Source organism: Procambarus clarkii, chromosome 87, assembly GCF_040958095.1.
Source record: "Procambarus clarkii isolate CNS0578487 chromosome 87, FALCON_Pclarkii_2.0, whole genome shotgun sequence".
NCBI classification, from domain to species: domain Eukaryota; kingdom Metazoa; phylum Arthropoda; class Malacostraca; order Decapoda; family Cambaridae; genus Procambarus; species Procambarus clarkii.
The window spans coordinates 6,241,463-6,257,486 of record NC_091236.1 but is presented as its reverse complement, the minus strand read 5'-3'; the positions used below and the strand labels follow the sequence as shown (position 1 = coordinate 6,257,486).

The following is a 16,024-nucleotide window of genomic DNA, read 5'->3' as shown; positions in this document are numbered from 1 at the left end:
ACTCTCGCTTGAATCAGTCTGATTTCTGAGGGCACAGAGTGAAGCACCAAAAAAGATAGGCTGTATGGTCTCTGGTATGTTGCCATCTAGACATATGTTGCAGAATCTAGTTAGTTCCACCAGGAGGCCCTGTGCAATGTCTCCCAGTGCAGGGTTGAGCATTTGATGTGGTTGGGTCCTAGTCCTGTGAACCTGCCTGCTGATCCTGGTGGGAAGGATAAAGCTGCTTTGGAGCTCTGGGTGGGTGTCTTTCTCTTAGGGCTTGTGCTGTATCAGCGTCTCTGGTGGCAACTGTGTCCTCGCTGGTGATGACTGATCGCCCCTATTGTGTTGCCTTCTTCTATTTTCTTGCTGACTGTTGCTCTGATTTTGGGTGCCTCGGTTCTGCTGTTGATACCTTTCCTGCGGTGGGTGTTTTTGGCACGGGTGGGGAGAGGTGCCTGGTTGTCCTCTCTAGGAAAACTTTATAGCCATAATGACTGAGGAAGCTAGTGATTTGTCTCTCCTTGCAGGGACAGCTAGGCATATGTTACCAAACAGGAGAAGATTATGCCATGCTTGGATGGTTCTGGGAAAGTCATTAACCTTTTTCAAGAGGCTGGATAGTTTGGCTGCCGCTTGGGAGCGAGCAGCTTTGGGGATGTGCTGCAAGGTTCCAACCGATGTCGCTTTGATGGCTTCTAGTAGGTTCTCAGTCGAAATGAAGGTGTTTTCCCCGACTGCTGGTGTGGGACCTTGATTGATACTCTCTTTGGGAGGTCGCCACCTACCCAGACAATGGAATGTTTGCGTACACCCCCATTGGTCTTGAAACACCCCACCTTGTCACACACTTGGTATGTGCCGTACCTGATGCTGGTTGATGGCTCCTCTTGGCTGAGAGAAGCCTGGCTGTCAGTCGTGACCTGTGACATCCTTGGGCGCTGGGTGGACGCTGGGCAGGTACTGGGTGGGCGCCGGGCTGGCGCTGGGCAGGCGTGGGCAGATGCTGGGTGGGCGCTGGACGGGCGGGGCCAGATGCTGGGTGGGCGCTGGGCGGATGTAGCGTGGGGGTGGACACAGGGAGGTGGTGGTCGTGGTTGGGTGGGACAGACCGGTACCTCTCGACACGTGGGTTGGGTGACGGTAACCACTTAAAGGTACGTTTTTTTGGTTTTATAGTAAATCGTCAATTGTATTTTCTGATTTTTGTCTGTAGAGATAACGTTCCTATCAACAATATCTTTCAGGACCCTTTCCCCCGTTTTATGAGGAATATTTTTTTTATGTTTTATATTTTACAGGAACTTCTTTTCGACAGCTCATAAAACGGAGGAAAAGGTCCTGAAAGATATTGTTGATAGGAACATTATCCCTACAGACAAAAATCAGAAAATACAATTGACGATTTACTATAAAACCAAAAAAACTGCAAACCTACTTATGAAAAACTCTCTAGACACAAAGCAGAACGCTTTAAAGGAAACCAACGTTGTCTATGCCTTCAAATGCCCACTTGGGGACTGTAAGCCCCAAAGAACTTAGTATATAGGCAAGACAACAATGTCTCTTTCCAGGCGATTAACAATGCATAAACAACAGGGCTCCATAAAGGAACATATAATCTCCTCTCACAACTAGACCATCACCAGAGAAATCTTAACAAACAACACAGAAATCATCGATAGATACAGCGATAGCAGGAGGCTCGACATCTGTGAGGCACTACACATCAAAAAGTCAACACCAGCAATCAACAGCCAATTAATGCACAACTATATTCTACCCACTTCAAGACTCCGAACCAATATAGAAGCATCAAGAGGAAGTATGGGCCAATAGGCTCTTTGCAGTTACTTCCATTCTTATGTTTTCATATCCAATTAATACCTATAGTTTCGTGTTTGTGTTTTGTCTTGTGTTTGTCACAAGTTTGTTCATCTCACCCAAAACTGTTGTACCATATCACCTCACCCAAATGCGAGTATAAGTCTGGACGGATTTGCGTGTTTACAGGTTACAATTGTGTGTGTAAACAAATGTCTTTGAAAATGTAATAAGTTATTATGAAACGCGTTCAGGCGTCGCATCAGACTAGAAATAAAAATGAATTTTGGAGAATTGATTTTTCAATTACCGTCAACAGTGGAAAGAAACATATATATATATATATATATATATATATATATATATATATATATATATATATATATATATATATACTGTATATATATAATTGGGGAGGATTTACTGGGCGCAATTCCTTAACTGTAGCCTCTGTTTAACGCAACAGTAAAATGTGTACTTGGATGAAAAAACGATTCTTCGCGGCAGAGGATCGTATTCCAGGGACCGTAGGATTAAGGACTTTGCCCGAAACGCTACGACGTACTAGTGGCTATACAAGAATGTAACAACTCTTGTATATATCTCAAAAAAAAATAAAAAAAATTATATATATATATATATATATATATATATATATATATATATATATATATATAGTACTATTAAGTACTATATGGGACCAACCCCTGTGCGTTGGAGCGTTGGATTCGTTGCAAGAGGTGACCTTCAGGAGGCGTTTGCATCAGTGTCTTTTTTTTTTCTTGTACACAATAAACATGCATTATCATATTATATACTGTACCTATATATTATTACCCTACTAAAAATACTGACATTTGTTATTTACCTTATTGTTGGAGTTATGCCCATCTTGAAGTATCGTGGAGTTGTGAATGCTGTACAGTAAATACGTACTGTAGTGTATTATACCATTAACACTGTGTTGATTAAGTAGTTCTGCTGTATGTTGAGTACTACAATACAGTTTATGAAAACTATTGTACACTAAAATTACTGCAACTTTAATTTTAACACTATGTACACACTTAAATTTAACACTTGTTCTATCTGTTCACGCCACACGATGTTTTCAGATGTTTGCATCAGCTTTGCTGGTGCTTGCTGCTGCTGTGGCTTCAGCTAATTCCGAGCTGGTGCTGGTGCTGGGTACGGCTGCTCTCGTGCTGGGCACGGCTGCTCTCGTGCTGGGTACGGCTGTTCTTGTGCTGTGTACAGCTGTTCTCGTGCTAGTTGATTTTCTGCTACAAGTTCTTGCAAAATATTGCTTCATTTTTGGCATTAATAAGGCACTATTAGTAAGCCCCTGACACATTTGTTGAATAACAATACAGCTGTAGTCCAAAAATGGTAAATTCCACAATTATTCCTCCACCGGTGGTTAAATACTGTACGTTAATCACAGACAAAACTAAGGGCACTGAATGTATACTGTATGAACGCAGACTAGGTCTATACGTACATCTTACAGTAGGCTAGTGTTTAAGCCAGATCTAGTAACATAAATTTCTCTCAAATATTCGATTTACATCAAATTATATATTTTTGGGTTATATATTTAGTTTAGCAACATTATTACGATAATAAGAGCTATAAGAATACTTATTTTAGAACTGATTTATCAATTTTATTATTTCGAAGCCGTAGGTCACCGAACTATAGCGACGAAATCGAACAAAACAAACATGGTGTGTGCACACGGATTAGACCTGTCCACTCGCGTTGGACTTGTGAGCCGCCAATAACATGAATAATTTCTCAAATAGCAGATATCTATCATATTACAATATATTTTTGGTTTTATTTAGTTTAGTTTCATTAGGATAATAAGGTAATTAAAACACCAGTTTTAGAAATGTTTTATTAATCTGAAACGTTCAAAGTCATGGGTTACTGAACTATAACGACACAGACGAAAGTGAGTGAAACCTCACTGTAAAGTGAGGTTTACAGTTCAGTATTCCCTTATCTGTCCTACCCTCACTCATCTTCTTTCATCACAGAAAATGTATATAAGAAGATTTTCAACACATTAGCTAGCTATTCACGCTTCAGCCTTTAAATTAATTTACAAAGATACGTGTGCCACAAATCAGTGAACGAAAGTCATTGAAACTCAGTCGTTCACTTGGGTGGACCACTCTGGGTGGTGGTTGGTTAATATGCTTTACTTGTTGTGTGGACCATTCTGGCTTGTGTTTGGTTCATATGGTTCACTTGTTGTGTGGTCCATTTGTGTGATCCAACTTGGCTTATGAAGGAATTATTGTAGATAAAATGAGACAGTTTTCCACCACTCTGTGAACTCTGTCCCAACATCGTAAGCTTGTGTGCTTAGTGGTGTATTGAATGTGATGCCACATGTGTGCCACTTGTGTGGCACACATGTGTGGTCCACTTGTGTGATCTAACTTGTCATATGAAGGAATTATTAATTGTAACCTGTGATGGAATGGGAAAGTTTTCCACCACTCTGTGAACTCTGTCCCAACATCGTAAGTTTGTGGACCACTTGTGTAGTCCACTTGTGTGATCCACTTGTGTGATCGAAGTTCTCATATGAGCGAATTATTAATTGTAATCTGTGATATTATGGGAAAGTTTTCCACCAGTCTGTGAACTCTGTCTCAACATCGTAAGCAAATCCGAACATCCCCCGCTTCAGTGAACCGGGTGAGTAAATCTGGCCTAAAAAGTGTGCGAACTAGCCGGAGATTCGTTGAATCGAGGTTGTACTGTATATATATATATATATATATATATATATATATATATATATATATATATATATATATATAATAATATTATATATATATATATATGTATATATATATATATATATATATATATATATATATATATATATATATATATATATATATATATATATATATATATATATATATGTGAGAAAGCTGCATGAACGCGCAAGCCATATATCACTAAGAACTCTTTGACCCGGCCAGGATTCGAACCCATGCCGTCCAGGATCACCCCTAAACGTACACAGTACCGTGACCACCACACCAATGATCGTATATATATATATATATATATATATATATGTCGTACCTAGTAGCCAGAACGCACTTCTCAGCCTACTATGCAAGGCCCAATTTGACTAATAAGCCAAGTTTTCAGGAATTAATTGTTTTTCGACTACCTAACCTACCTAACCTAACCTAACCTAACTTTTTCGGCTACCTAACCTAACCTAACCTATAAAGATAGGTTAGGTTAGGTTAGGTAGGGTTGGTTAGGTTTGGTCATATATCTACGTTAATTTAAACTCCAATAAAAAAAAATTGACCTCATACATGATGAAATGGGTAGATTTATCATTTCATAAGAAAAAAATTAGAGAAAATATAATAATTCAGGAAAACTTGGCTTATTAGGCAAATTGGGTCTTGCATAGTAGGCTGACAAGTGCGTTCTGGCTATTAGGTACGACATATATATATATATATATATATATATATATATATATATATATATATATATATATATATATATATATATATATATATATATATATATATATATATATATATATTACATGTACATGTACACAAATACATATACATATCAATAATCTTTTTATATCACAAATGATTCCACAAGAGGCTCACGACAGTCACTGTACAAGGCACTTTACATCTACTATGAGTCACACAGTTACTAGTCTTGCTCATAACAGTCACTGTACAAGGCATCCACCCAACTGGGCGGCAGCTTTTCAGTCATGTGCAAGCTGCACCTGCACATGACTTCAGCTGTAAGCAAATTTTTTATACTTCGCAAAGATTCGATTACACTGAGTTGACCATGAATGACGCCTGTGGTTGGTCCAAGAGTACCATCCCTCTGCTCATAATTGAAAGAGTGTACGAGGATATCAGTGCCTAACGACCTCAACCTCCGGCCGCAACATGACCACTGTAACCTTTGTTTCACACCCTGTATAACCAATGATCTTCAGTGCCCACCTTTCTCCACTATTTATGTGTGTATATTCCATGGTTTCCATATTATTCATATGTACTTTTTGATAATTACTTATTACTTGTGTGACGTGTGAGGTCATCAATTAGTTGGTTTCTGTGGCTTATAACTGTCTGAGACGAAGTGTGAGGGGGGGGGGGGCAGGTACCACAGTGATTGTCTAGGTGTGAAGGGGGGGGGGCAGGTACACAGTGGTTGTCTAGGTGTGAGGGGGGGGGAGCAGGTGCCAGCGCTTAATGGTTCAAATCACGTTATGATGAAGCACGAGGCTGGAGGTTGTGAAGTTACGACACATCATGGTCCTGACCAGCATACACCACTATTATTATTCCACTACCAAGCTCCTCCACACCACATGGTGGCCTTTTATAACCCCCCACATGTATACATTTCCTCTGATATTCAGTTTTCGAGTACACAAGCGTAATGATATATTGCAGCTTACATACATTTGCTTATTTACCATTAAGGATGTGGTAATGAAAGTATTCAGTAGTTTGTTCTAATGTCAGATTTTGGCTGTGGCTTGCACTTGTTGTATTTAGTGGCTGGCATTGTGCTCTTGGCTGCGCCTTACTTTGTCTAGGCCAGACGACACACCTGCACCCACACCATCCTCAACACTGCATGGCTACACCCTCTGTATGTAGGAGACGCAAGCCCACCCTTCCTCCACACCCTATCCTCCTACATTGATACCACTTATACCAACTATTTGCTCCAACCTACAAGAATGGACTACTGCAGCTATCAATGTTCACGTTTTGTACAACTAATGTTGCACAGGGAACGGAAAAATAACAAAAACAAATATGAACATTTTAGGCCTAATATAGCACGTGCACTATATTAGGCCTAAGATAAGAGTTTATTAGACCTATGTTTGCTTGTTTACAACTTTGAAATTGAAATAAGTTAATTGAGGTAAAGACTGGTAGATAAAATAAAGACAAAGAGATGAGGTAGCTCAAGCTATTCTCACCCCATTACAACTTGAACAGGTTAGGCTCTTTAGTTACCTTATTTACTATACTTTTTTGGTCTAATTCAATAATACAAAATTTTAACATTTTGGGGACTAACGATCCATTCTTGTATGCTTGATCAAGTAGTTGCTATAAATACTATTACTATAGGGTGGACTGCCATGATCACCAAGGGTTCAGTGTGTGACAGACTTCCACGTTGAATGTAGGCACAATGTGAATGCGTAATTTTAAAATAATTTAGATTACGGCTCCAAACATATACACAATATATCATTGCAGTGCTTAGTATGTTAGTAGTAGTAGGTAATGAGCATCAGGTCCAACGACCGCTTTATAATTAATTTGTAGTTACGCCATGGGCACTGCTAAGAACCAAACACTACGAGCTTTAATGACATATAAACCCCTTTATTAGTGAGAAAATGTCAAAGATGTTTTGCTAATGATCCACCCTCAAATCATTATGGGGTGGACTGGCAACATTTACAATGAAAGGATAAGCAATCATTTTTAATACATTTTTGTTTATTTGCGTGATCATCTTGCCTGTAATTAGTAGCTGGCATCGTGAACACGAAAGGTGAGTCTCTTTATTATATTGTTAGTGATGTGAAGTCCTATGTTTACTTTAATTCCAAGGATTATTGATTGATTTTTCAGTTCTTTAGTGCAGTGTAATATAGATTTATGGTCAGTTGGTGGCAGCTGCCTCCCAGATGGCCAAGGTGACCATATTTATTGTTGTCTAATTGCATTGCGTTTTCCTTTCTGTTCAGTTTTACAGGATGAAGAAGCAGCAAGTTCTCGTAAGTACGTTGCTTTAGAGTAGTGACGATGTTTCTCAGCCTCCAAGGACAGGGACAGTCAACTCTAGATAGAAGATCTTCCAGGAATCCATGAGAGCTTGGAAGGTTTTCACACATTTGTATGACGAGTCGCAAGTCGGTTCTATATAACTTTTCAAATATGAGTTGGTAAAACCAACCCAGCCACCCTAGTAACAGGTGGTAGATCCTTGGAGGTGAAGAAGCAACGCTCTGATGCTGTTTTTCTGCATGATCTCGTCCAAGTGCCGAATGTTTGCCCACCTTGAGAGAACTGCTTGTCTCCTCACTGGCTTTCTGTTGCTTGCTTCTCGTTGTTGTCTCTCCTTTTGTGCTCCAAAGACTCATTGAGCAACAATGAATCATTGTTAAAACTTACATCATGATATTCTTATACAAAATAAATTTAACATTTCACAATAGTACAGTATGTTAAAATACTATACTATTTCAATCCGGTATTAATATTAAAGTAAAATTGTTTGAAATGACAAACATCATACATACCGAGCTGACGGTAATGACGGTAACTACTGATGAGAGGAGATTGTCGGTACCAGTGTTGACCTACTAAGGCGGGCACCAGTATTTACATGTCGGTGTTGTGTACGAAAACCGATGATTGACTTTAACGACTAACACTTCTGCCACCGCCAAGCTTCTTTTCGTTTTAAGAGCTAATACTTACTTTTAGGCTATGTTAGACAGTTTCTACCAATTTTCAATAATAAAAGGAACGTGGCAGGTGGAAGCTTGCATCTTTTTAGTCTTGCTAACAACACAATTTTTGCCATTCTATGGTGGATTACATTCAAATTCAAATTCAAATATTTATTCAGGTAAAGTACATACATACAAGGTGAGATACAAAACATTGATGGATTTATAGATAGAGCTAGTACATACAATGCCTAAAGCCACTATTATGCAAAGCGTTTCGGGCAGCTTGCCCGAAACGCCCGAGATGCCCAAGAACACATAGATTACAATGTTAGGTTATAGCGCTAGTAGTGTGCAAATATTTACCACGCTAATTAGCACTATACAGTTTAGTATATAGGTGGCAATGGAGAACATAGATACTCCCCACCGATTAGTACAGTACTGTATCATCAAACTAATAATAACAACTCGGTATCCCTGGTTGAGATTCCATACCATTTAGTTTCCTTTTGTCCTCCTCAGTGAGAAAATCTGTAGGAGCAAAGATGAGGGTTCCAAACTATGGAGGTGGGTGTTCACACGCTTCTAGCGACTAGACCATGACATGGTATAAGGATAAGCATAGCCTAAGCAGTACATGGTACACAGCGTGACTTTGCACTCGATGCACCAGGTACACACACAGATTTTCACTTCCTGGTTCTTCGCTGTGTGCTCTTGCAAACAACACACTCACATACACCTCTGGCTTTAGTTCCTGTAAATGGAACTCACGCCTGTGAATTGCAAACAGGTCTTTACCAGCCAGTCTGTTGGGAGCTACATGTGGTCTTGTTGGCACATGAACAACTGTCCTTACACCGTCTTCCTAGCCATACTTGACGATAATTGCAACAAGAGACCATGACTAAAAATGCGAATTGATGGTTTCTTGCCTGATTTCACCAAATACATGTTGAAACTGTTCAGCACTGTTATGTCCACAAGGTGAAAAAACAATTTCTTTGTCAACTTTATACTTTTGCGAATACACTCAACGGCACCAACCATCATGTCACATTTATGTACCATGTCACATTTATCTATATTGTAGTGAATGACACAATCTGGCTTAAACAATTTACCGTCTCTTCCAAACATCATTTTACCAAGTATATCACCAGTATGAATAGTTGTCAACATATTCACTTCACGTCTGTCTTTCCAACAGACTGATAAAATCTTGTCACATTTTCTAAGATGACAATCACCCACAGCAATACTAGTATCAAAAACTGGCATTTCTTTCCTGTGTGTCTTAACAGTGCAACACACTCCCATGTTATGCTCAAGCAGGAACTTTGTTAGCAATGGGCTCATATAATAATTGTCAGTGTACAGAATGTGCCCCTTATTCAGCAGTGGTTCCATGATTGTCTTCCCCACACTGCCATAAAACCTGTGAGGATCTTGAGTGGGTATGTCGACGTCTGTACCGGAATATAATATCATATCCATCACCATTCCGCTTTCACAGTCGCACAGTACAAAGAATTTGAGGCCAAAACTGTGCCGTTTCATTTTGATAGGATGTACTGTTTAAAGAGAAGACGTCCCTTGAAACGAACTAGGGATTCATCAATGACAACATTTTGTCCTGCTACAAAGTAACAAGAAAATTCCATCTGATATCATAAACACTTTTCGCACTTTCCAAAGTCAATCATTTCGATCAACATTTTCAAGTTTTCAAAGTGTAGGCACCATAGTAGTAGTAGTGTCAGGAACCTGTCTCATGACATACTTGTTGAAGACTGGGGTTGGAACAGCACAGTTTTTGTTTCAGTAGTCGTGTAAGACGTACGTCATGGAATGTTTCATAAGCATACACAGAGCTAAGAACACACACACAACTCAGCCATGGTGGTGTCCTTCCACACATACCACACGTGAAGCAGGTAAGAAGCCAGCTGCAGTAAGTAGCGCTGCATATTTGTTGGTTTCGTCAACAAGATGTTGCATGAATGGCTCATCAAAATAAGCCATAAAATAATTACTGTGTCATGTCGTCACCTGTATACAGGAAAGTGGGTGTAACACCAACATCAATATCATCAAACTGTGGTTTGTGTGGTACAAAATTATCACAGTTCTCCCACACAAATTCACCCGTGCTCCTTGTACTGACGCCACCAACACGGCCGCCATACCCACGGGTCTGTTTTCTTGAACTAAATCTCTGTTGGCAAGGAAATAAAGCTCTTTTACCTTCTATACTAGTAGGGCGACCAGGGAAAGTAGATGTAGAGGCGATGCTGTCGTCAGTGTCATCATGGGTGGAGACACGGCGGCGCTTGGCAAGGCGTGCTGCTGAGACAGCAAATCTCTGCATAGTAACATCTCCATGGTAGCCGCTACACTAGGTTCATTTATGCTACTTGTATCATAAGCAGTGTCACTGAACCCAGAAAATGATTTATCTACCCTTTCGTTAATAATGAGAGATGACACAGGTGATAATACTGGCAAGACCTGTGAGGCCGCAGCACGCCTTGTGTTCACCCTGTACAGGACATGCTCGCTATATCTTCTGCAGCCTTCTCTGTATCACTTGTATTAGACCTTGTGTTAGGTCTTTATTGTACCTTGGTTCATCAATATCACTACTCTTTTCTTCAAACAATAATGTCTGAATTTCCCCTTAAGACAGAGGTCTTTCAACACTGCGTCCGACATAGGATTGGGAGCTGGAGGCGCGTGCGTCAGCCGCTACTCTATCAGAACTGAACCTACCCATGGCCCTGGGGCATGCTGGAAATTTTTTCGAGATGGCTGCCACTCACTGGAGGCTTCAGCCCTCCATCTCTAACCAACCCACCATGCACGCGTTTATAGTCTTACGATATCCTAAAATCGTTCCAGAGTCGGGTTGCGCAGTGCAGTGGTTAATTACCTCCCTGAAAATAAGGCATTAATTAAACTACCGTAGATTTTAAAAATTCTTTCAATCAGTTAGAGATGTGGTACTGAAAGCAATTCAAACAAACTTTCCTTGTCTACTTCCCTTATTTCAGCAGGATACAGTAAGGAATCGACACTGTTGTTTGGGGACCATGAAGTAGTTTCAAGCAGGAAGATCCACTTGCCTCTTTCAATTTCTTTACGGCTACTAAAAAGGTCACAAGCAAGTTGACCAAAGGAACTCAACATCTGGTTCTTGGATGATAGCACTCTGACAGGAACACAGGAGTCCCTTCTAGGGGATCTACTGCTGATGAAATCTAAGTGAGAGGAGTTTGGACTCACCCTAAATCCATTAAAGTGCAAGATCATCTCATCTAGCCAACCATAGATGTGCAGTAGTCAAAACCGTCTAACCAGGAGCCCCAGTGATCGCTCCAGCCAACAGTGTCCAGCTAGGGGCACTTTAAGGCTCAAACGTCAATTGATATTGTTTTTCGAAAAAAAAAAAAACGACCTGAGAAGGATAGAAGAAAGAATAGGTGTTTTGGATGCACTCCTCCTCACAAAGTACAAGCTTTTAATGAATTTGATTGGAAAGACTTGCTGTTAGGCAAAGAAGTAAATGAGATGTACATCTAGTTTTGTGAAATGCTGTATGGGATAAAGGCACAAACAAATTTATACCAAAACAGATGCAGAACTAGGAAACAGGATTGGTTCAACAGAAATTGTGAGAGAACCAAACACCAAAAGACAAAAAAGGATTCAGTGTAGGAAAAGGTCAATCTCTAAAACATAACAGCGATACAAAGAAGCATGAAACAACTATGTACATTGAGAAGAGAGACAGAAATAAATTTTGAGAAAGGAAGAGAACTAGACACAATAAGAATTCCAGAGAACATAGAGCATATAGGCATATAGAGGCATCTAGAGACAAAGTGGAAAAAATGCTCAAGGAGATAAGTAAAAACAAAGCAGTTGGCCCACATAGAGTTTCACTTTGGGGTCTGAGAGAATGCACACCAGAGTTCAGTATTCCACTTCAGTTGATTTTTCAGGCATCAATGTGTACAGGAGTCCTAGGAGATATGTGGAAAAAGGCTTAACTGTTCCAGTCTACAAAAGTGGCAGCAGGGTAGTCCCCCTCAATTATAAACCTGTATCATTAACTTGTAATAGTCAAAATAGTGGAAAAAATTAAAATTAAATGGGTAGAACACCTGGAGAAGAATGATATAATAACAGACAAACAGTATGGTTTTTCGATTGGCAAGATCCTGTGTAATGAATTTACTCAGTTTCTATGATTGAGCCACAGAGATTTTACAAGTTTGACTGCATCTATCTGAACCTAAAAAAAGGCTTTTGACAGTTCCACATAAGAGGTTGGTCTGGAAACTGGAACATATTGGAGAAGTGACAGGTAGGCTTCTAACATGGATGAAAAATTTTCTGACAGAAAAATGAGGGGAGTAATCAGAGGCAATGTATCGAACTGGAGAAATGTCACGAGTGGAGTACCACAGGTTCAGTTCCTATATCGGTAATGTCCATTGTCTACATAAATGACCTACCAAAAGGAATACAGAATTAGATGAACATGTTTGCTGATGATGCCAAGATTCTAGGGAAGATAAGAAACTTAGACAATTGTCATGCTGTTCAAGAAGACCTGGACAGAATAAGTGTATTAAGCACCAATTATAACATGACATTTATTCACATGAAATTATCATTTACAGATAAAATATTATTATTATTATTATTATTATTATTATTATTATTACTAAAATGTTGAGTATTACAAAATAGGCCACACACAACCTACAAATTATGTGAAAAGGCTTTACAAAATTCTGATAAAAGAAATCTAGGGGTGGTTCTAGATAGAAAGCTATCACCCGAGGACTACATAAAGAACATTGTCTGAATGGAGCCTATGCTACGCTTCCAAATTTCAGAATTGCTTTTAAACACATGGATGGTGAAATATTAAAGAAACTGTTCACGACGAAACTGTTCACAAATAGCTTTATGAGACCAAAGCTGGACTATGCAGTGGTTGTATGGTGCCCATATCTTATGAAGCACATCAACAATCTGGAAAAGGTGCAAAGACATGCAACTAAATGTCTCCCGGGACTGAAAGACAAGAGCTACAAGGAGAGGTTAGAGGCATTAAATATGCCAAATTTAGAAGGTAGAAGACAAAGAGGTGATATGATTAATACATACAAAATAGTAACAGGAATTGACAAAATTGATAGGGAAGAATTCCTGAGATCAGGAACTTCAAGAACAAGGTGTTCAAGATTTAAGCTAACTAAACAAAGCTGTCGAAGAAATGTAAGAAAATTAACTTTCGCAGAGTGGTAGACGGTTGGAACAAGTTAGGATGAGAAGGTGGTGGAGGCCAAAACCATCAGTAATTTCAAAGTGTTACATGACAAAGAGTGCTGGAGGAGACGGGACACCAAGAGCGTAGCTCTCATCCTGTAATTACACTTATAAATAAATAAATAAATAAATAAATAAATAAATTTTTATTCAGGTAGGGTACATACATACAAGGTAAGATACAAAGTTGATGGATTTATAGATAGAGCTAGTACATACAATGCCTACTTATAATTTTTTTAATTTACAAACCAACAATAATTACTTAGGTAATTAACACACTCTTTAACACGGGTGGAAACAAAAAAAAAAAAGGGACACAGATGTAAACTTAGTACCCAGATGAGCCACAGAGACATTAGAAAGAATTTTTTCAGTATCAGAGTATTTAACAAATGGAATGCATTAAGTAATGATGTGGTAAAGGTAGACTCCATACACAGTTTCAAATGTAGATATGATAGAGCTCAGTAGGCTCAGGAATCTGTATACCGGTTGATTGACAGTTGAGAGGCGGGACCAAAGAGCCTGAGCTCAACCCCGGCAAGCACAACTAGGTAAGTACACATGAACATCATGGGCTGAAGGGTAGACTGCAGGCTGGCTAAACTCGATATAGCGACCTAAAATAAATGGGTCCTTGGAACAAGAGACAGTGGATCCACAAAACATTCCCTGCATTCCAGACACTAGTGGAGAGATAACAGCAAAAGGTCATCTTCCTTTTGCCATTGGAAGGTCATCATATCATCATCTTCCAGCCAGAGCCTCTGCCCTGACCTTTCTCAGTCTTTGACAAGGCTTTGCCAAAGGCCTAATCAAGAACTGATTTATTGAACACTATTTGTATTGAAAGTGAAGATACGGTATAGGCCTGTGTGTTTTATAGGAAAATTGAGAAAGAATTTCCATTTATTGACAGCTTGAGTCATCAATAGCTGCTACGTAAAATGCTCGCAATGCTGCTTGCCACTTGTCAAATATACTTGAAAACGGATGTTGAAAAAATATGCAACACCACAGCAAATATATTATTTGCTTAACACAAACTACTGTTAAATGCTAGAAAATATAAATTGCTATAATTTGTTGCAGTTTATAAGCTTTTCTGTTGTGGCATTTAACCTCAATAGTGCTTGAAAATATTTTTGGAATTCATTGTGAAACATGATTCTTGAAGCATCACAGGTCACAAGGCCAGCAAGTGTTGCTACACCAAGTACTGTACAATGATTCAGTTTCACCCTCTCTTTTTTTGTGTTGGATGTTTGGAATGGGCTTTATTGTTCTGATGTATGTATGTATGTACTGTATGTATGGTTAAGAGTGATGGAATCATTGCTTAACCAATACCCTGTGTAGTGCAGAATTTTCCCTGATATATCAGGAATTATTACACAGCAGTATCATAAGAACCTTACTACTGTTAGAATTATGTGCAAACTGCTAGAATTAAGTGTCATTTTCCAATGTTTTAAATCCATAATAATTGTATTAAACCTCTGTCACCTCCCACAAGGTTTTCAGGAACCTGCAGAAATGCAGTGGGTAATTTATCTAAGTAATCTCTAAAATTATTCTAAACATTCTGTTTTCTTCTTTACATCTTACCAGGACTGGTCTCTACGCAGTGGAGTTGTTAAAAAGGTTTTTATGAAAGCAATATAAGTTTTTTATCTTTCCTTCATTTGATAGAAAATTAGTAGAGGATATATTGCATAGAGGTAGAGGTAGCATTCATAGATACTGTTGGATACTTTGACATTTTTGCATGTAGGACTGAACAATTCCTCACTGTGCAGCAAGGATATGACAGTATCAAGAAGTTTGGTTCTATTTATTATTTCAATACAGTATTCAGATTCAGTCCAATTGCATTTGTGAATGATGCCAATATGTTTCATTATCCTCACTTGTGCATGATCGATTCTGTGAGTCACATTTAGAATTAATGATTATTGCAAGACTGAATTTAATTTTAACGTCAGTAGCAGTTGTAATTATGCTTCTAATAACCTATAATACTGCTGACAATGCAACCAATCTTAACAACCACACCTCCCATTAATTGAGTTATTTCATGTACAAAATTTATGATTAGTGAGACTGATTGAGGACGACTGTGACGTTGGCCAAGTTTTACTGATAAAACTTGTTCTAAACTTTTTGCTTCTCCAGAAATCCAGTTGCACATTTATGTAATTATGCTGACTCATATATTTAATGTGACTGACATTTATTTAATTACAGACTGTCATTAATGTAATTATTTTGACTGCCATTTATTCAATTAATGTAATTGTCACTTAGTTGCTGTTACTGCCACTTCCCTCCCCTTTTCACAAAAAATATATT

At 38.8% G+C, this 16,024-nt stretch overlaps 2 protein-coding genes across 8 annotated transcripts in view; one reads left to right on the top strand and one right to left on the bottom strand.

Moving 5' to 3' along the window:
- Window positions 1-16,024, bottom strand: part of LOC123747016 (uncharacterized) — a 135,852-nt gene that overhangs the window by 65,280 nt on the left and 54,548 nt on the right. The gene's annotated exons all lie outside the window — the stretch shown is intronic.
- Window positions 1-16,024, top strand: part of CASK (peripheral plasma membrane protein CASK) — a 942,297-nt gene that overhangs the window by 906,369 nt on the left and 19,904 nt on the right. For 4 of the 7 annotated variants that reach the window (XM_069317358.1, XM_069317359.1, XM_045728953.2 and 1 more), the window contains one exon: window positions 15,284-15,316. The exons of 2 other annotated variants lie outside the window; for them this stretch is intronic. In XM_069317358.1, the coding sequence (XP_069173459.1) occupies window positions 15,284-15,316 (33 nt within the window). Of the gene's footprint in view, window positions 1-7,615; window positions 7,646-15,283; window positions 15,317-16,024 lie in introns of all 7 variants that reach the window. One more of the 7 variants, XM_045728954.2, reaches the window with a different exon arrangement.